This window comes from Melospiza melodia, chromosome 6 (assembly GCF_035770615.1).
Source record: "Melospiza melodia melodia isolate bMelMel2 chromosome 6, bMelMel2.pri, whole genome shotgun sequence".
In the NCBI taxonomy this organism is placed as follows: domain Eukaryota; kingdom Metazoa; phylum Chordata; class Aves; order Passeriformes; family Passerellidae; genus Melospiza; species Melospiza melodia.
Genome location: NC_086199.1, coordinates 15,960,104 through 15,980,400, shown reverse-complemented (window position 1 = coordinate 15,980,400; position 20,297 = coordinate 15,960,104). Strand labels below are relative to the sequence as shown.

At 41.5% G+C, this 20,297-nt stretch overlaps 1 protein-coding gene and 1 long non-coding RNA gene across 3 annotated transcripts; one reads left to right on the top strand and one right to left on the bottom strand.

Moving 5' to 3' along the window:
- Window positions 1-242: 242 nt before the first annotated feature.
- LOC134419762 (uncharacterized) lies at window positions 243-15,437 on the bottom strand. Its single transcript, XR_010028145.1, has 5 exons — window positions 15,289-15,437; window positions 14,241-14,311; window positions 13,949-14,053; window positions 694-843; window positions 243-343 (listed from the first exon to the last, which is right to left on the bottom strand). It is a non-coding gene; the product is annotated as an uncharacterized LOC134419762 (long non-coding RNA).
- Window positions 15,438-15,612: 175 nt separating this feature from the next.
- Window positions 15,613-19,636, top strand: LYSET (lysosomal enzyme trafficking factor). 2 transcript variants are annotated; one of them, XM_063160080.1, is made up of 2 exons: window positions 15,613-15,695; window positions 17,538-19,636. In XM_063160080.1, the coding sequence occupies exon 2, from the start codon at window positions 17,554-17,556 to the stop codon at window positions 17,947-17,949; it is 396 nt and encodes a 131-aa protein (XP_063016150.1). In that variant the 5' UTR covers window positions 15,613-15,695; window positions 17,538-17,553; the 3' UTR covers window positions 17,950-19,636. The 2 variants fall into 2 exon arrangements, with proteins under 2 accessions (XP_063016150.1, XP_063016149.1); XM_063160079.1 differs by lacking the exon at window positions 15,613-15,695 and adding an exon at window positions 16,003-16,136.
- Window positions 19,637-20,297: the final 661 nt, after the last annotated feature.

Genomic DNA, 20,297 nt, shown 5'->3' with positions numbered 1-20,297 from the left:
CCCTCCGCTCCGCTCCCACCCACCTCGCGGGGCGGCACCGGGACGCTCCCGCCCCGCCGCAGCACCGCGGGGCCGCGCCCGCCCCCCGGACTCCGCTCCGCCGCCGCCAGGGGGCGCGCGCGCCGCCGCCTTAAAGAGACAGCGCCCCTTTCTGGGCCGGGCCGGCCGGGGCCCGGGGGCGTGGCCGCGGATGCCCCAGGGATTTTGGTTTCCTAGGGAGGAACATTGTACACAGTACTTACACCTCCTATGGGTGCTCCTGAAAGTACATCTTTCACAGAAAAAATGTTCCAAGTAAACATGAGTCTTCACTGCAGAGCCTTCTTCCAGAATTTGCAAGTATCTGCAGGGATTAAACAGAGTGTGCAATAATGGCTATCTGATATTTAACTTTCTTTTGCAAGAGGCAGAAGGCAGGCAATGCAAGCAAGGACTGGCATTCTAATTTTTGGGTTGTGGATCCTTAAATACTCATATGAGGCAGGTGTTCTGTGCTTCATTTTAGAGGAAGAATCTTTCAGTCTGAATTACTGTGCTGTCTCATAGCAAAGTATCATTTCCCCGTTTTTGTTTTTCCCTTTCTTCTGAAACGATCACATTTTCAGTCTGAACATTTTTCTCTGTCTCTCCAGGAATGGAAAGCACGGCCTTTACAATAACGATGTCCTCCAGAGAGGGGTTGGATTGCAGTACCTGCAATCCTGAGCTGAGGTGCAGATGATGCTTCTGTGATGACGCTTTCTGTGAAACCAGCCCTGGAGCCCTGTGCAGTGGGAACTGCTCAGCGAGTTCTGCTGACTCACAGTGCCACAACAAATGCGGTTTTATAACTCCAGCAGAGTACTGGAAAATAAAAAAAGTACTGGTGGAAGTATCCATGCAAAGGAAAGGGTGAAAGCCCTACGAAATATGAAAGGGGTAATTGATTTAGGGAGTTGGTAGAAAGCATTTAACATTCCTGTCATTACTCACATGAACAGTGCAGTCATCTTGACCCAAGGGTATATGGGAAAATAGGCAAGGAATGGAACCACCTGCAAAGACCTCATACCAAAGGTTTTTTAAAATTTGTATCATAATATGTTTTCTCCATTTGTGGCTGCTTTGAGGAATAAATAGCTTTCTTTTTCTCCTTCATCTTATTTGCCACTGCTTTGTTCTAATCTTTATTTTACCGAACGCTTTTTATCTTAATCATATTCACACATTTTTTCAATCTATTAATTAATGTAATTAGAATTAGTAAATGTACTTTGACAACATGATTCCTGTTGCAGAATGTTTCACTGGTATTTGAACATTTTATGGGAGCATGGTAATTTTGGAAAAAAGTTGTAACTCAAAAATACAAGACTTTATCAAACATTATCATATTAATATAAGAATCCTGAAACAAATTGACTTGGGTTTCTTGTTATGAAGTGTTTTTTCTTGCCAATATCAGTGCTTTATTTCAGCTATCATTTCACTGGGCTTATTTTAGACTTTATTAAAATTTGCATCAGTATATTAAGCTCAAAATTTATATTTGTATCAGAATAGAATATGCATGTATTGAAATATGAAATTATTGAAGCCAACTACCAAAATTATTTATTTCTGAATGTTTTTTTCTTTAAGAAATATCATGGCTTCAGACCAATCTGAAACACAGTCTGCAGAGACAGAAATATTTATGTACTTTTTTCCAGATGCAGGAGAGCAGGTTTTTAGAGGTGTTGTGCATTCCTAACTCCTGTGGAAATGAAGCACATGCACTAAAAAGGAGGAATTTGCTTTGTTCCAATACAAACTTGTATGACATATATCAAAGACCAGGTTCAATCTTAGGAAGGAGAAAGCTGGGAAATGCCTTCATTTTAAGCTATACTTTTTGAATCTTAACCCTTGAACAACTGCAGATGTGGGAAACATTTTACCTGATGTGCCTCTGCACTGCATCTTGCTGTACAATTTTGCTAAATAAATTACAATCCTGTGTTTACATTGCAGAGCTTGTTCAGGCAATGCCAAACCTGTGACCGCAGGAAGCCCCAGGGTAATATTTATGCAATTCCTGATCAGGAGCAAGCTGACTATTCCTGTGACTTTCTGTGGCCCAACTCTGTAGGCTGCAGCTCATGAGCTGCTTCATGCTAATTAAAGGGGTGAGGGTTGATTAGGATCTTGAGCCCTCCAGCAATCAGAACTATCTTCCTCTTCATCTTAGCTTCAGCTACAGGCCAAAGCAGGTTTCCCTTGTTTAGCTGGAACCTCTCACACCTTGTCTTCTAACCCTTTCAACAAATACAGGAGCTCTGACAAAGCTGGATACTTGCAATGTTAGTTAGTGAAATTCCATGGAAATTCATTTTAGGATAATATGAGACATCTCCACTTAATTAGTTATCAAAGTATATTTTCTCAGTATTTTTTGAATTATTTTTCAGCACCTGGCAGAAGTCACAATAGGATCTTTTGCAATGAGCAGAAAGAAGGTGGTGAAGTGATTTACATTGCCTGCAGTTTGGGGTTTTTACTTTTATTTGCATTTTTAATTATTACAAGACAGTTGTTACTGTGCTGTGGATGGACAGGAGGGTGGGCTGAGCCTTCTGTATCAGAACAGGTCTCCCCTTTCTCCAGTCAGCCAAACCACCAAGTCAGACCCTGTGCTAACACAGCACTGCTGGAGTGAGGTTGTAGGTAGGAGGGAACACAAGGAACACTCTGCATGTGCTGCACTGCAGCTTCTGGGCCCTGAGAGAGACTCAAAGAGTAGTCCAGGTGCCACACAGCATGTGGAACTTGTCATCACCAGTGAGGCAACCAGAGATAAATGTATGAGAAGCATGGTGGGCTGCCATTTCCTCAGCTCTCTGCTACCTCTACAACTGCTTAATCATTGCAAGATTCATCAACAGGACAAATAAGACTTCTTTCACAGTGGTTCACTAGAGGATGTGCATGACAGAAGCTAAGTTTCTACAATTTATGTTTGCTTTTTGCCCAGTTTCTGGCAAAACACATGCCTGCAGCTATTGCCTGGAAACTTTTCTGACTGTGCTCTTGGCCAGCAGCTTTTAAATGATAAATCAGTGAAGGTTAGTCCTGGGGGTGAAAGCTCATTTCTGATGTTTGAATTCAAACATAGCACGGCTATCCCTTGCCAAGGGCCACTGGACACCTGCTCATTGTGGGGCTCTGGTCATGGCTCCCAGGAGGGACCCTTCTAGCACCTGATGCTGCCCAGCTGCTCTGCTCTGAGGGACTGGGTGCCTGTGGAGAGAGCACAGCTGGAAATCAGGCCTTGCCAGCTGGAAATCAGACAGTTATTGTACAGACAGCTAAATCAGGTGTTGCTGCTCAGAGCCACAGTCCCTCCAGAAGCTGACATTTATTCTCACTTTCTGCCACACCCTCCTTCACAACAGTCCATGTGCTTATGTGGCTGTGCAAGAACAGAATAAGGGAGCCAGGAACTTAGGCGGACTTAAACAAACCCAGAAATTGCCAACAGTATTTCAGTCTTAGCCTAAACCAACTCCTTAGTCTGTATCACCATTCTTTTTCCTGCCTGGTTATAATGGCACAAGGCAGTGAATGGGTTGGAAAAAAGAAGCCAGGAAGAGAAGGCATCAAACTGTCTCTTTTGGTGGCAATCCTACTTCACAGCAGCAGCAGGGATGGGGAAGGAGTGGTTCACCTCTACTCCCCCACTCACCTGACAACCTATGCAGTTTATGCTTCAGTATTCTGATTTTATAAAGAAAAGAAGGATTATTGAGTACTGCCTGCAGCTCTTTGGTATTTCTAACCTTTTAGAGATCAGAAGAAGAAATTCAGCTAGAAAAGCTCAAAAACCTTACAAAAGAGAATAACAATGTCTGGCAGATGACCAGCCCATGCAGGGCCATTCAAGGATTCCTGAGCTAGCACCAGCCTCAATGGAGGGCTGCTTAGATGGCCACCTGTCACACTGAGAGCACAGCAAGCTCTTCTGTTCCAGCCATGAAAACAGGATAACTAAGGGTTTTTTTGAAAGTGCAAGGAAATCACCTTTATGAGAAGGTACATCTTACTTTATGTAAAAAAGTAAGCTTACTTTAAAGCTCAAAAAGTTTTCTGTCCTGAGCTCTGATGAATGTGTATGCTGCAGGAAAGTAAGAAAAGGCCTGGCTGCCAAGTTTGCTTGCTTGTCATGTAACATGCTGGGGACAGACTCTGTATAAGCCCAGGAAAGCATTTCACCAGTGAATAAAGAATTTAAAGCCACAAAAAAAAAAAATCTATGTGACCAAGACAAAAGATGACAAAGTCCTGTGCCAGTATAATTATGTCAGTTGGAGCAGATTTTTTAAACTGAATAACTTCTGCTAGTCAAAACCCAACTGTGGACACAGACACACAGCTACATTACTGTAGCTGTCTTGCCTTTTACTATGGCAAGCAGCTCTGTGGAAATAATGCTCATGCAAACTCTGTCAATGCAGACATATGGAGAGATATACTTTGGTGGTTGCTTCAGTGTAGTTAAAATGATTCAAACTTTATGTGCAAGGAAATCCTGAAAGATTGTTCTCTGAAGGATTTGGGTGACCTCACAGTTTATCAAGGTTTGGATTGAGACTTGGATAAGGACTAGGCTGCAGTGAGGCTTTCCACCAACAGTTTCATGCTAAGAGAGTTTTTCTGCTTATAGCTGTGATTTTTTAATCAGGTGGTTTTAAGTACCTATAACAACTGTGGGAGCACGCTTACAGCAAAATGAGCCATCTTACCACATATTTTGCATTGCTGTAATTTATTATTAAAAAAAAAAGTAGCTATTTTAATATAATGAATGTAAATCAGACTGACATGGACACATAACTCATGTATATAAATTCATATAAAGTGACCTGGACATATATGAATCCTACCACTATTGTCCCATATTTTGCTGGCTTACATCTGTCTTTGCTTCTCCTGGTGAGGACATGTTCAAGGTGACCTAAAGAACATGTCCTCACTCCAGTGGTTCTCCATTTCCATGAGTTGTTTGGGGCTACAGTTGAACATTTTAAACTGTTAAAACTGACAAAACAGGAAAGATACAAATCCGGAATGGGCCACACCATCACTTGCACTTTCTTCTCATGGCTCCAGTGATTGAGGACCCTTTTCCTGTTTTGTTTAAATGCTTAGAGTTCACCAGCAGTTCACAGGCCATTGTGCTTGCTGATTTTGTACAGCCCCATCAGGAGATACTGGCTTTCCTCTCTGGGAAGGGCAGCAATTTCCATCTTTTTCAAAAGCTGCCACAATGTACAGTCTTACAAGTGCAAAAAGAATAGATGGAGAAAAGCATTTCCAAAGCCCATGCCAGCAGTATTCCAAAACCAACTAACTATAGTGTATTAAAGAAAAAAAACCCAAACAAACCAAATCCATCTGATAGTATCCCCAGTATATGAGGATGTTGCAGAAGGAAATACATCATTTTTGTCAGTGACACACAGAAGAAACTCAAGCTTCATCAACAAGTTGTAGAAAAGCTTTTGGAAACAACCCCAATCCTAACCAAAATGAGCTTCCCTTGGACAGACAAGAGTTCTTTTGGACATGCCACAACTGTCCTGAAGTTAACTCAAGATGCTTCTGGGTGATAATCTAGAAGCACAGCCTGCTTTGAGTCAGGTGCTGTTCCTCTTGTGCTCCCAAACCTTTCATACTTACACACCAATGGTGCACTGACTGGACTCCTACTTACCACTCTCCTAGAGGCAGGAACACAACCTGTCTTGCTCCACCAGTCATCCCCCATCCTTGGCTTTTTCCCACTCAGAGTGCATTCTGAAACATTATCTAATCCCCACACTCAATAACCAAAAGAGGCTTTTTTTTTTCCTTTTGCTCAAGTACCAGTCTCATATACAAGGATTAAACTATACATGTGCATCTCCTCCACATTACCAACACTCTGTCCTGTAACATCCCATTTCTGCCTCCTACTGCATGCCCTTCTGAAAGAAGAAGGTCATGTAGAAAAGAACTGGAAGTTCAGGAGACAAGTCTTAGAAAACAGGAGCTAATCAGCTGTAATGTAAAAGGAAAAAGGAAAAAAAAAAGCCAAGCCAAACCACCATCAACAAAAAGAGCTGGAATTAATCAACTGAGACCACAATTTGCTTATAGCTCTGAGCATTTATTAGATGCTTAGGCTTGTAAAGTGAAATAGATAGCTCATTTAGAATCACAAACTTTCAGACATTTTAGATTGCCTAGACCCTGTAAGACACTTGTAGTTGCACAGATGATAAATGCCATTCATACTTGTTGTATCACTGTGCTATTAAATTTATTATCTCACATACTCAGTGCCTGACAGTCTGTAAATAAAGCTTAGGCAATGAGCACATCTGAATGCAGGACTTGTTACAATCCCAGAGTGTCATTTTGGAGCTGCCTGCACAGGTATTGCTTCCCAGTCACTTTTCTGACAGCTAAAAGGGACACTTCCATTGGCAGGATCACAGCAAATATTCCTAGTGGTTCTGAACAGGCCAATTCTGTGCTTCATATTAATGGATCACATGTACAAGAGCAGCTTTTAGAGTTGAACATACAATGCCAATCCTGCCCTTTGGGATATTCCCTTCTCTCAGAGCTTCTGGAGAGGGGAAGGAATGTTCGTGACTGAATGGATGAAGACTGCTTGCCTTGAGCCTCAGTTTCTGGTGTGACCTCTGAAGAAAGCTTTTCACATGGATGAAAAGTTTGTCCTAACCTGTGCCTATGAAGATTCCCATTGTTTGCTACGGGATGAGCTAACATTGTACCTATTCCCTTCATCACTACCCAAGTGCCAACTGTCCCAATACATATAGAAGCTCAATGCCCAAAGAGGTCTATGTACTTGTTTTTGAAACTGTGCAATAAATGCAGATAGATACACACTCTCTCTTTTATTTACTTGGAAAACAAGCTAAACAAATCAAATGGAGGAAAAGTTAGAGGAATGTTCTTCTTGAGCTCTCAGAACTTTGTGTAGTGGTTATTTCTGCTCCATTTGCACCAAGCCTATGAAGTGGGTTTCTTTTTTACACGGAGGCCTGCTAGGAGAAGTCAGACAGGTTGAGGAACACCCTAAACCAGAGGAAAGCCCTCATGCCACCATTTAGATGGCAGGGATGAAACACATAAAAGTGTTTCAAGCACTTTAGCAATTTTTCAGCTACTTGGACTATAGAGTTCTCTCAAGAAAATGGTTTTATAAGCCAGAGAATTAGAAGTCAGCTCAGATGTCTCGAGGGTAAAGCTGATAGTGGTTTCAGGTTAGATTTTGACTACTCTGCAAACCAAAAGAGCCTGCCAGAAGGATTGACCACAATTTGTAGGACATCTTCTGAAGATGATGAAGCCTGGATTGGGGTGGGGAAGAATAATACACATGTGGGTCTTGTCAAAGGATCTCACCTACTCAGTCTTGCGAGAATTCAAACCTGAACTCTTTGCTAATCATCTCCACTTGCTATCAATGACAATAGCCCCAAAAGACTGGTTTTCCATCTCTCCACACAGCTGGGGAAAGGAGAACTTGCAGCTGTCACAGACTCTACTACAGTTACAAAACTCTTGTGTTCCTGGCTGACATTGGTGGGGTTTTGGGGGCCTTATTTGTGCAGATTTCCAGAGAAGGGGCATCTACACCTTCTGTTCCACTGATCCTCAGGTTAGGGTGGCTGTTTTCACCCACCAGTGCCGGGCTGGCTAACCAAGTCTCTAAGCATTTTCGCTGTGTGAAGCTACTCCAGAAAAGTATCAGGCTGCCTAATTTTACCAAGCTAAAGATTTTCTACTGCTTCAGAGGCTGTTTTGCCAGAGCACTTAGAACTAGCACTTCAAAAACTTGCCAACAACCTGAGAATTATAATTTCTTGCTGGTGAAAAAGGAGTGACAGAATAGAAGATGAAAGAACCTTGAAATGGTAACCTCTGCTTCAACACCCAGATCAGGATAGGTTTAAGTTTGCATCACAGACCATTGCAACATCATCATTTATGCACTGGATTCACTGGTGAAGCACTTCAGCTGGAAACAGTTACCCACAACACTACAAACTCCTGGCAAACAAGTCCTGCACTGTGTAGAGGCATCGTTTTAGAATGGAGGTGCTCTAACTCCTATTAAACAAAGCAGTGCAGAAATGCACCTACAGTGACACACTAATTTAAGCCAGATACTTTTTCATGTGGAGAAGGGGTTGATTTGGATGTACTTATAATTCTTATAGTCTCATAGTAGTGTATTTCTTTACTCTCCCAGTACCTTCATGTTTTTATGAGGAAGGACTATGTTTACATTGTGTTGGTGAAAGGCAAATCAAGCATACATTTGTGTGGAGAAGTGGACATTTCCCCTCTTTAAGAATGCCAACAAATGCAATACTAAATGTGGTAAGCTGGAGATATTTAAATATTCACTTTGAATTATGTGACAGAGTATATGACAGTAGGCATTACTGAAATTTCATTTTATATAGCACAGAGCAGCAGCTTAAACATTCTGCACAGTAAGGAAAAAAGATAATGACTTTTGCTTTAAAGATTTGCAAATACTGCTTAATGTGCTTTTGTTAAATGAAATGCAAATACTTGCTTATGGATAAATTATTGAATTTTTCCCTTTGAGAGTAACCATCAACTGCTGTTAATATCTCTGTATGAATGTTCAAGTCATTCCGGATCTCTGTGTTGATTTCTGGTACAGACCTCTAGCATGGCCTTCAGAAAAAGGCAAATTCAGGTAATAGGGTAAGTGAGTACTTAAAAGCTTCACAGCTACAGTGAACAGACTTTTATCTTTCACTAAAGATAAACAACAGGACAACAACAGGAGCCCTCCCTACAGATGAGGATGAAGATTTCCTTCCAGTTGATTTGTATGAAAGCCTCCCCTCTGGTGCTGGCCCTCTCAGCTGAGCTGATATCGAGCACTTCCATGAGAAACGAGGTGCTCTGCAGGTTTGGAGCTTGGATAAACCATCAGGTATTTCTGGCATCCAGCCTGCCTCTGACTGTGATTTCCCATTGCCTCAGACAACTTCTGCTTTTTTATAATCTATGCAGACATTTCTGACACTAAGAACCTCTCAAGCCTCACATTATATGGGTGGATATCTTACACATATGCCTCTTGCAGTACATTTTAATGTTAGCAACTATGGATAATTCCTAAGCTCTAACAGGACAGAGGGAAGAGGTTCCTAAAAGACACACACACAAAGTTCTTTATGTTTGTTTGGTTTGGTTTTGTTGGGGTTTTGAAACTTCTTTGGTTTTTTGTTTGTTTGGTTTTGGTTTGTTGTTGTTTTGGTCTTTGTTCTTGTTTTTGAAAGTTTGGATTCTGCAAATCTTAAACACTATGCTGTCTACCTCCTCCAAACCTCCATCCTGGTCTATGCAAAAAAGTTGGGATCCTTTGAACTTGGGAAAAGGCCTGATCTGAACTGAGTTCTTTCACTATTTGTTTAGTGAAAGAAAGTTATGTTTCTGGAAAATCTAAATATAGATACTGCCTGCTGCATACAGTTTACAGTCTAGAGCAAGATAGGTATAGGGAATCTCAGAAGAGACAATAACTAAATCTCTACAATAATTCTATGGTATGACTGACTTGCTGCACATAAGCACCGCTGAAGGATAGATAATTAGTGGAAATTTAAAAAAAGATCACTCCTCTTGTGAGGATGGAGCAGTCACTCTGAGATGTCAGATGTTTTTCTTGGACTATCTATATGGACAGAAGGATTCTGTTTTTCTTCTTAACACGGGTCATTTTTCAGTTAACTTGTTTATATGACCGAATATATGGACTCGGCATGGAAATTTAATAACTGTTCCTTTCAGGTGGTATGAGATGACTTTAGTTGAAAACATGGAAAAGCAGAATTCTCAGGAGTTTAATGGTGGCTTTGGAAGTGGACTTGGGTGGTTTTTATATTATTTGTGGGGATTTCATCAAAAACAATAAATTGTAATGAATAATGGTTTTTTAAAATGCAATTTATAACTGTAAACTAGTTTGACAAAAATTCTGCAAGTTCTCTTTCCTCCTAGGCCAGTACAATGCTGGGTCATATCAGTGGAGCTGTGAGATCAATATTTGCATTGCTTCTGCATAAATTGTGTTTGTCCTCTGTTTAAATAAATGCCACAGAGAGGAATAGTCAGTTACCAAACATCTCTGCCCATATCCTTTCAGTATGTTTTGTCAGTTCTTGCTCAACTTTGATGCCACTTTGTAATTGGCTGCAGAGGAGAAGGTAAAAGCAAAGATTTTATCTCTTTCCGGCCGGAATTGTTTTAGCACAGACAATGCAGCCATGAGGCTAAACAATGAACAAGGTGTAATTCAGAGGTAAATAATGAACAATGCAGCCATGAGGTGTGCATTCAGAGGTAAGTAATGAACAATGCAGCCATGAGGTGTGCATTCAGAGGTAAATAATGACCAATGCAGCCATGAGGTGTGCATTCAGAGGTAAATAATGAACAGTGCAGCCATGAGGTGTGCATTCAGAGGTAAATAATGAACAGTGCAGCCATGAGGTGTGCATTCAGAGGTAAATAATGAACAGTGCAGCCATGAGGTACATTCAGAGGTAAGTAATGACCAATGCAGCCATGAGGTGTGCATTCAGAGGTAAGTAATGAACAATGCAGCCATGAGGTACATTCAGAGGTAAGTAATGAACAGTGCAGCCATGATGTACATTCAGAGGTAAGTAATGAACAATGCAACCATGAGGGTAAACAATGAACAAGGTGTAATTCAGAGGTAAATAATGACCAATGCAGCCATGAGGTGTGCATTCAGAGGTAAGTAATGACCAGTGCAGCCATGAGGTACATTCAGAGGTAAATAATGAACAATGCAGCCATGAGGTACATTCAGAGGTAAGTAATGAACAGTGCAGCCATGATGTACATTCAGAGGTAAATAATGAACAGTGGAGCCATGAGGTGTGCATTCAGAAGTAAGTAATGAACAGGAGCACCAGTGCAGTGAAGAGTTCTGTCTAAAATACCAAGGCCCTTCTTCATAAAAGACTCAGTTCTTTATAGGCACATTGACAAAGGGTTGTAGTGTGTAATTCCTCCTTTGGCAGATGTTTACTGTGGATGTTTGAGAGCGTGAGATCACTATTCCATTTGTAAATATCAAAAAGTTTGTTGGAAAGATGATAAATATTTCTACAAATAGGAACAAAGTATGGATGGTATTCAAAGAAGCTGGATAACACGATTGCCTGAAGCTTAACTCAGATGTGGCTGCTGCCAAAAAACAAACAGTAGAAGCAGAATTTCAGGAACTGAGAATTTAAGATTAAGGTAATTTAAGGTCCCAAAAATTCAAAGTATACAAAGTAAGTCAAAAGTGATAAAGATCACCATTCAGCTCACTGAATAGCTCTTTCTCATGTGGTCAATGTAGCCAAACCAAGCAAATATACTATTTCAATTTAAAATGAGAAAAAATAAAATATAAAAATTCAATCCTATAGAAAAGTTTCTTGCATGTTCCGAAATGAATGTGCCACACTCTATAACAAAACAGGTGTATCCAAAAAAATCAAAGAAAGACAGCAGTATAGACAAAACAACTACCCAAGAAAAAAAAGAACTCAGAAGATTATAACCTTATTTTCAGAAAAAAACAAAAGGTCTAAAACACAAATCAAAGATTCATGAAACATAAAATAAAACATATTAATTGAAGCAAACTAATGTTCTTGACTCACACTAAACTATAAGAAACTGATCAAAACAACTTATTACACCATAACAGGATACTACAAAATTCACTGTAACAACATCTAATAAATGAAACTGCTACAAGCTGCAGAAACACTGGGCATTCATGCACTCACTGATAAAAATTCCCATGAGTTTCTCCTTGGAATCCCAACATATATGCAGTCTCTAAGGATCCTAGTTCTCTAGCCAAAGTGTGGTTTAGAGTTAGGATTAAGGAAAAGATCCAGGAACATGACGTTCTAGATGAATCACAAATCAGTGTCCTACAAAGTGGAAGGCAAATGCCATCTTGACAGAAATGTCTCTGTTATTAGAGTCTCACTTCTTGATTACTTGTCAGTGAGAACCTACCACAACTCTGCTAAATATAAACATGAGATCTACCAACAAGGATGTGAGATGCACTCTGTCCTTCAGCTTCTGCCTTCCATTTGGAAAGCCAGCTAATTTTGATTTTGTAATCATCTCAGGTATTCTACCTTTGCTTTTCTATTTTGGCCAAAATCTAAGCTAGGAAAGACTTTCTCTTAATACTGAGTTATGAAAACTTTGTTTGACTTAAAGATTACAATTAACCCTTCTGATTCCTCTTGTCAACTCTCATTTATCCTATGTAGTTTGTCAGGATCCTGAGCATCCTAACAGGCCTTAATGGCCCCAACAATCCTCACCTGACCCCTGCCATGGGCTCAGGACCCCAGTTCAGCCAAGCCCTGTGCTTTCATGCCTGACCTGTATCAGCACGTGTCCACAGCTCAGCCATGGCTGTGCCAAGCCATGTTTATCTGGATCTGGAGTCACAGACTGACTTCCTAGCTTGCCCTCAGTCTTTTCTTGTCAGTACAGACCTTCATGGCAATTGCTAGGTGATGTCTGACCCTAGTTCTCACTGGATCTGACCCTAGCCTGGGGGCTGCCTTCACATCTTGACCTTGCTCCTGCCTTGTTCCTGCCTGATGCTCTGTACTCCTGTCTGAATCCAAGGTTCCCTGCTTGCCTTGCTCAGGCTCTGTGGGACTGGGCTTGGGCATTCATGCACTCACTGATAAAAATTCACAGGAGTTTTTTCCTTGGCATCCAAAGATATATGCAGTCTGTAAGGATCCTAAGAGTTCTCTAGCCAAAGGTGTGGTTTAGAGTTAGGATTAAGAAGGAAAAGATCCAGGACTGTGATGTTCTAGATGAATCACAAATCAGTGTCCTACAAGGCTGTGGGACATCACCTGTGTTATTATGCTTGGCTCCTGCCCTCTATGGAGCAGCCAGCTCTTGCTGCTCCATTGCTTCTCTTGTTTACCTTCAAAATAAACCAAATATTTCTATAAAAATACATTGCATGTCAAAACTAGGTCAAACACTTCTTTTTTAATGCTGCAAAATCCCATGATTAATTCTTTGATTCTGTTCAGGAAATAATATTTCCTTTGGATTCAGCAGACTTCTATCTTCTCTGGTTTCCCAAGATGAATATTACCCTTTTGAGTCCCACCAGGTGTATGTTCTCATTTCAATATGCAGAGTTATGAGTTCTTTCCCCTTATTATTACCAACACTTGTGACTGGAATTTGTCTAAAGCTGAGAACAGTTGCTTCTTGTTCTACTAATTCTGGTATTACTCCCTCCCCCCTCAGGGGAATGCTGCTAAAACTAACCAACCAATGAACCCTCAGTTATTTACTCTGTCCCTTCTTTACTATGGCAGAAATTAAGCATAACACTGAATTTATACAGATTAAGATCTAGCCCAAAAATACTACAAATCACGCTGATGTTATGCCTTAGCTTTCAAAGGCAGCTTGTGATTGTTATAACTCTTCAAATTTTTTAGATCCTTCTCTTTACAGCCACAATCTCAGGCTTTATGTTTATCACAGAAGACCCTTGGTTGAGTCTTTTAACCTACATGGTTTACAAGCAGGTTAAATCCTAAACCATTCTCTCTCTCCAACTCCAACCATTCAGTGAAAAGACAGGCTTCTTAACTAGGAATAAGGTCCACATTTCACTGATTCTTCTTAGGAAACTCAAGTGCAAATGCAGGCTTTACACTTAGCACATGTATCCACTGCCAAGCCATACATTCACACAGTCACATACTAATTTGCACTGGAAGCCTTCTCTTTGACATCTAGGAGGGTTTTTTAAAATAAACTGGTTCATCATTACCTCTAACCTCAACATAAGTAAATGCAATATAGCCATGCTTGAGTGGAAGGTCTGTCAGCCACACAGGAGCTTTATTCACTTTTAGATCAACTGGGAACTCACCACCTGTAAGAATGGAAAGAATGGGATTTAGTTGAGAGAACTGTTCCAGGCGTAATTACCTTAGGTAGCAATTCATACCTACATCTGTCATCAGAACTACACTAATTTAGTGGTTTATTTAGGTTTATTTAAAATTCAGGAAAGATAATGAAATCTTCATTCAACTGAAGTAAAGTGTAAAATCTCTGACCTGGGAGTCAGGGCGTTGCTCAGGTTGGCTCTGCCTGTGGTTCTGGGCGCCATCTTGTGTCACTTTGGGGCCTTCAATGAGCATTAAAGCAATAATAATAATTCAAAAAACCCCGACAACAAAACCCCCAAACAAACAAACAAGAAACCAAAACCCCAACCAAACAACAAAACCACCAAAATAAAACAAGCAAACAAAAAAACCCAACACCATAAAACAAAACCCAAAACAGTACAACTTAATATGAAGTTGCTCTATGACAGGGGATTTGTATTTCTGACTCTTGTGGGCTCTCAAGTGTCCCTTTTCTCTACTGATAGCTGCAGCTCCGTGCATTTCTTCATCAGCTGTCCTGACTATAATCCAAACCACCAGCTTCTAAGGTTTTTCATTGAAACACCAAACATAGCAGGATAATCCATCATAGATTTGATTTAGCAGCAGCTCTTATATACTTTGTCACATGCACCTGCTACCTCCCCAAGAAAAGTGGCAGAAGATCCTAAGTATTTACACATAAACAAAAATAGTCATTGCTTTAGCAACTTTTGTTTCTTATTGGGCATTTCTTTTAAAATCCTTTTTTAGCCCCCTTCAACTTCATAAGAGCTGATGAGAGTGAATTGTGGCCACTACTGTTTTCACAATAAGAAAGCGTAGTGTTCTCATGACTTTATGATACAATTTAGTAAGTTTTCACTTCTGTGCAAACACAATGAAGTTTCAGCATTAACCGGCGTTAACGGAGCTCACATCCCAGTTCCTGAAGTCAGGCGAACACGTTCTCACAAACTCTCCCAAAATCATCGCCGTCATTCCATAGCAAACACCTGGGCGCGTAATTGTGCTGCCAATTTAAACCATCTTTTAGCGTAACTAAAAGCTTTTCTCCACTAGACCATAGAGACATATGGACCTTAAAGATGACCTGTTCCCAACCCCCGTTGCTATGGGATAATAAGCATATAATATCTTCTGATAATTTCATTTGATATAAATAACCCACTACATCATGTTTATGTATAAGCATATACTGGGGCTTCATTACACGTTTGCCACTTGCTGGACTGTTTCAGTCTCCGTTGTAACCTCCTTAGTAATCGTTGTTGTTACTTCCCTCGGCGGGCACACACATACTTTATGTCCGTCCCCCGCGAGGAGCCGAGCGCGGCCTCAGGGCGACGCCGCCATTTTGGGCGAGGCCACTCCGGCCGCTGAGGGGCGCGCGCCCGAGCCAAGATGGCCGCCGGCCAAGGCGCCCGCCCCGGATGCAGCGCGCGCCCCGGCAGCCGTCGGGCCGAGCCGGAAGTGCCGGTGCCGGCGGGCGGCCATGGCGGCGGGCGGGCAGCGGGGCGGGCCCGCGGGACTCGCCGCCTCCCGGCGCCGCGGCGCGGGCTGAGGGGAGCGGGCCGCCCGCCGCCGCCCTCCCGCTCCCTCCTTCTCGGCCGGAGGAAGGTAAGGAGCTGCCGGCGCCCAGAAGGAGCCGCGGCGGCGAAGCGCGGCTCGCCCGGAGCGCGGGTCCGGCGGGCGGTGTGCGCGGGGGTCGCCGGAGGGAGAGCCCCTGTGGGCTGAAGGGGTCCGAGAAACGTCGCGGGTGTGCCCAAAAGCTGCAGGCTGGAGCTGGGTCTGAAAACGGAGAGTAACAATGAGAAGACTCTGTTAGCTCAGCCTCTTTCGTTATAACCGGGAGCTAAGGCTCCTCTTCTGGCTGCTGCTCAAGGGCAGGATCAAAACGCGCTGATGTTTACCTGCTTAAATCTGCTGCTGTTTTGATAGTGTTTATGTTTTCAGTATGTACATACCTTGTGACGGTTTATTTTCCTCGAAGGCGACAACTCGTGAGCCAGCTCGGATATGCCGAACTGCTGGAAAAACAGCCAGCGGCTTCTTTAGCGGGTAAACGCAGACCTGGCGTTCAAGTTTTTACCTTACAGATTAACAATTCCTTTCAACAATTTGAGTTGTTCTACTAAACGTATTGACTCGGGGTAATAAAGGGAAACGTGCAGCTGAGTTATGTAGAAGGGTTAACTGAACGAGAAGTTGACATTACTTAAATCCACAATAGCTTTCTCAAGTATTTACTGTTCCCTTTCAGGTATTTACTGTTCCTTCTCAGGTATTTGTGTCCCTGAATGTTTGATTCTTTTAGCCACCATGAATGCAGGAGTCTGAGGGCCAGAACAATTTCTCTAGGGCTGTCTTGATCATTCGGTCGTTTCAGGATTGAGAATATCCCTCAGTTATGTAAAATCAGGATTGCCAACAAAACTGGCAGATTAGTCTGGCTCAGAAAGGGTGATTTAGAATGGTGTCATGATTTTGTATAATTTATGGTAAATTCTCTAATGCTTCCATGAATTGTTACTGTTTTCTATGCATAATTCATTTTTCAATAAGCATTTCTGTGTGGTATTTTAAAGGCCTGATATATTTTCTTAAAACAGCACTACATAGATGGATTTTACCCTCTGTAGGAAAAGGTACAAAAGGTAAAAGCCCAGAGGTCTGAAAAAGCAGGTTTTTTTGGAGAACCCCAATCAGGTGCAGAGAAGCAGTGGTTCTCCCTGCCCTGTGCAAGGGCTGTTTGGACTGGAAGAGGTGGTGACTTCATTTGTGTGGAGGTACACTCCAGCTGAACTGTTAGTGACTGCTTTGAAGAGTGTTTCCAGTCACCTTGACCCTTGCAGCCAGCTGGAGATTTGAAGCAGCTCAAATTGAGCCCAGTAATGTCTCTGGGCCTCCAATAATTTGTGCAAGTATGTCCCTTTAGTGCAGCCTAAGCCATGTTCAAATTGAAAGCATCCCTTTCTGTGGTTCATAAATGGGCACTCAGCTAGGGCTTAATGGAAAAGGATGTTGCTGCACCACAGACAAGCAGGGATGGTGCCATTACTGGCTGTCTTGCAGGCATCAAAGAACTTTCCAAACTTTGTTTATTTATAGAAAATCTCACATTATGTGTAGAGGCATTGAGGGCAGATGGGGTAAGTAACTTACCCAATTGATGACATTTGTTTTATTCTGTGAGTATCTGGCTTAAGCCAGGTATATCCTGATAGCCAGCAGGCCCTAAACCACCCAGAGCCATCGGTGGAGCTTCTTATGTTGTTGCCATTAAGCTGTTGCTGGCAGAGTAATGATTTTCTGTGATGTAGAGAAAACTCAGAAGTGGATGTGTGTGTTTTAACTAATGTGCAATGAAAAGTTATAGAAAGTTAACATGTGCAAACCAAGGTTCATCTGTTGCCTCTCTCTGCAAGCTGTACTGAATGTTTCTGTCACCTTTTGTTGCAGGTGCAGAGCATGGAGAATGATGAACTTCCGCCAGAGGATGGGCTGGATTGGCGTGGGGCTGTACTTGTTAGCCAGTGCTGCAGCTTTTTATTATGTCTTTGAAATCAATGAGACTTACAACAAACTGGCACTGGAGCACATTCAGCAACACCCCAAGGAGCCACAGGAAGGAACCACATGGACACACTCCTTAAAAGTCCGACTGCTATCCCTGCCCTTCTGGCTGTGGACGATAATATTTTTAATACCGTACTTACAGATGTTCCTGTTCCTCTATTCCTGTACGAGAGCTGATCCCAAAACTGTTGGGTATTGCATCATTCCTATCTGCTTGGCTGTTATCTGCAATCGGCACCAAACATTTGTGAAGGCCTCTAATCAGATCAGTAGATTACAACTAATTGACACTTAGCTCAACTGCTAGTTTCTGTTGCTGGTTGGAAGCAATTGCATTTGCTTGATCTAATCACAAGACTGAAGTTCTGGGTGAAGGCCGGAAGGGGCCTTTTCTTTCAAACTGATAAGCAATGAAGAGAATGACTGTTTTCTATTTAAAACAAACAAGTAATTACAAAGGTTTTTAATTATGGATCTGTCCGGTGGCCAGAGTGGGAGAGACCTGTGTGACATGTGATGGAAGTATTCCTCATTTTGCCTTAATGATGCAAAATTGCAACTCTCCATCTGAAATGTCCTGTGGGGAAACAAGTTTCTGGTCCACAACTTTACTCCTCTGTGCAAAAAAAGTGATTTCCTATGTTTTTCCTTGGAGTGAAATCAATGAAAAGATACTTCTTTTGTGGTAAATGTAAAAGGAAAAAAGAAATTAAGAATGTGATTATAAAAGCTGCACTTAACGCAATTCTTTGCTTTTTCTTTTTTTTTTATTATCCACATCAGTGCTGTTTTAAATGAATTTTTTAAAAATAAGTTTAGATACAAAAACAGGAAGCAAAGAATAAAGTTTGTGCAAACGTTTAAAGGGAAAAAGTACATTTTTTTCTGCGGTAGGCTACTTTTCAGTCACAACAGTCCCACACTGTAGTAGGCAGGCAGTGAGGAGTGGCATAGGCCTGGAGCTTGGTGTTTTAAACTATTCCTACAACATCAAAAGCAGTCTATGCTGGCATTGGCTTGTAGTCTGCACAAAAATTCTTTTGTCTCCTTCTCCTATCATCTTCCTTGATAAAATTACAAGTTACTGAAATTTATGGCCATTCCAGTTTCACTTCAGACATTGTGGGAAATTGTGCTCCAAGACAACTGATATATTAGGAAAAACTTTGAATTTGGGAAAGCTAACTGTTTAGGGGATGCTACTAACAGGTTGTAAGACAGATAATCATGTTTCTTCCAGAAATTCAAAGAAGTAAGGTACCTTCTTCTCATTCTTGTAATGAATGTAAATTTCTTCAGTCATACTGAAATTCCATTGAGATTTCTTTGCCATAGTTTCAACCTCTATTTTTCAGTGCTATTTTGGAATAGCATATTTTGAATAAGACTGAATCTGTTCTTTCTTTCTGTCCATTTTTGTTTCTTCTGAGAACTAAATTTTTGTCCCAGCCATGATGGAAGTAACAAATATGAAAACCGTGCAAAATACTTCTCAGAAGCAGTAGGCTCAAAAGAATTATGAGCTAAACTCCTTGACTGTAATTTCAGCTGTATGTGATTGTCCATATCTAATCATCACAAATGCTATTCTATTTCTGACTGCTTTAAGGGAATCCTGGAAAGTTGTCTTTCTCTTGCTTTGGAAAGAGAACACTATTTTCACTGTTGCTGTGTTTAAGCATGGCAGTTCCAATACCTTAAACTTTCTGTTTGCACTTGGAGATACTTTGAGACACTGGTTTCAATTGTCAGCATTGGTGCTAGGACCTGAAAACAATGTAGCCTTTGCAAGAAGGGTTTGAGTTCTAAGTGCAATATGAAAAGGAGGAAGCTGCCATCTTACTGTGCTGGAGTAAGAGTAAATTATAAACTCTGACTAATAGTATCTTGGGGAGTCAGAGCTCTTAAGTTGTATTGTTTCTCAACTTTTAAAATCACCATGCTATTTATCTATAAAATAAAAACTTTTCAATGTTTGTAAACACATGTCTATTAATGCAGATACTCATCAATAGCTTTTCATTTCTGTTGTTTGGGTTTGGTTTAGTGGGGTATTTTTGGGTGTTTGGTGGCAGGCAGCAGTGCTAGCTGTCAGTTGCTGTAGCCTGTGCTCATGTCCTTCCCTCAGTGTGCATGTTCAGTTCATCTTTTGTTGTCCTCTTATGCTCTGTGCCCTAATTACTTGTTTGTAGCCTGAAATTTGGGGCTTGCTGGATGAAATGGAATCCCCTTGTTTCTTTACTCTTGTGTAAGAGAGATACCTCTGGCTGGACTGTTTTTAACTTCACACTAGTTTTAAACTGAACAGTTACATTGTATGCAGATGGAACTATTCAAAGAGCCAAGTGCATAAGAGGAAGCATCAGAAATAGAAAATGATAGGAAGAACCACCTCATTTTCTGTCATGCAAGCATGTGACCCTTAGCAAACTCACTGGCAGGCCTGGTGGGGTGACCAGAGCTGTCTGGCTGTGGAGCACGTGCTGGGCATGGTGGGGGCTTGCAGAACTGGGGCTCATGTCCATAGACTTTGCCATCAGAGGCCTGGTTTTGGATTCCAGCTGTTGACAGGCATTGCTCTGCAACTAACTACAGAAAAACACACAGTCTGATTCAAGCAAATGCTGTGTGTGTAAGCATTTG

What these genes read in the sequence shown, in the direction of transcription:
- LYSET (XM_063160079.1), top strand. Translation starts at nt 16,033, where the DNA reads ATGTACATACCTTGTGACGGTTTATTTTCCTCGAAGGCGACAACTCGT. An exon ending in GCCAGCGGCTTCTTTAGCGG is followed by an intron (nt 16,137 to 17,537) that starts GTAAACGCAGAC and finishes CTTTTGTTGCAG; the next exon opens with GTGCAGAGCATGGAGAATGA.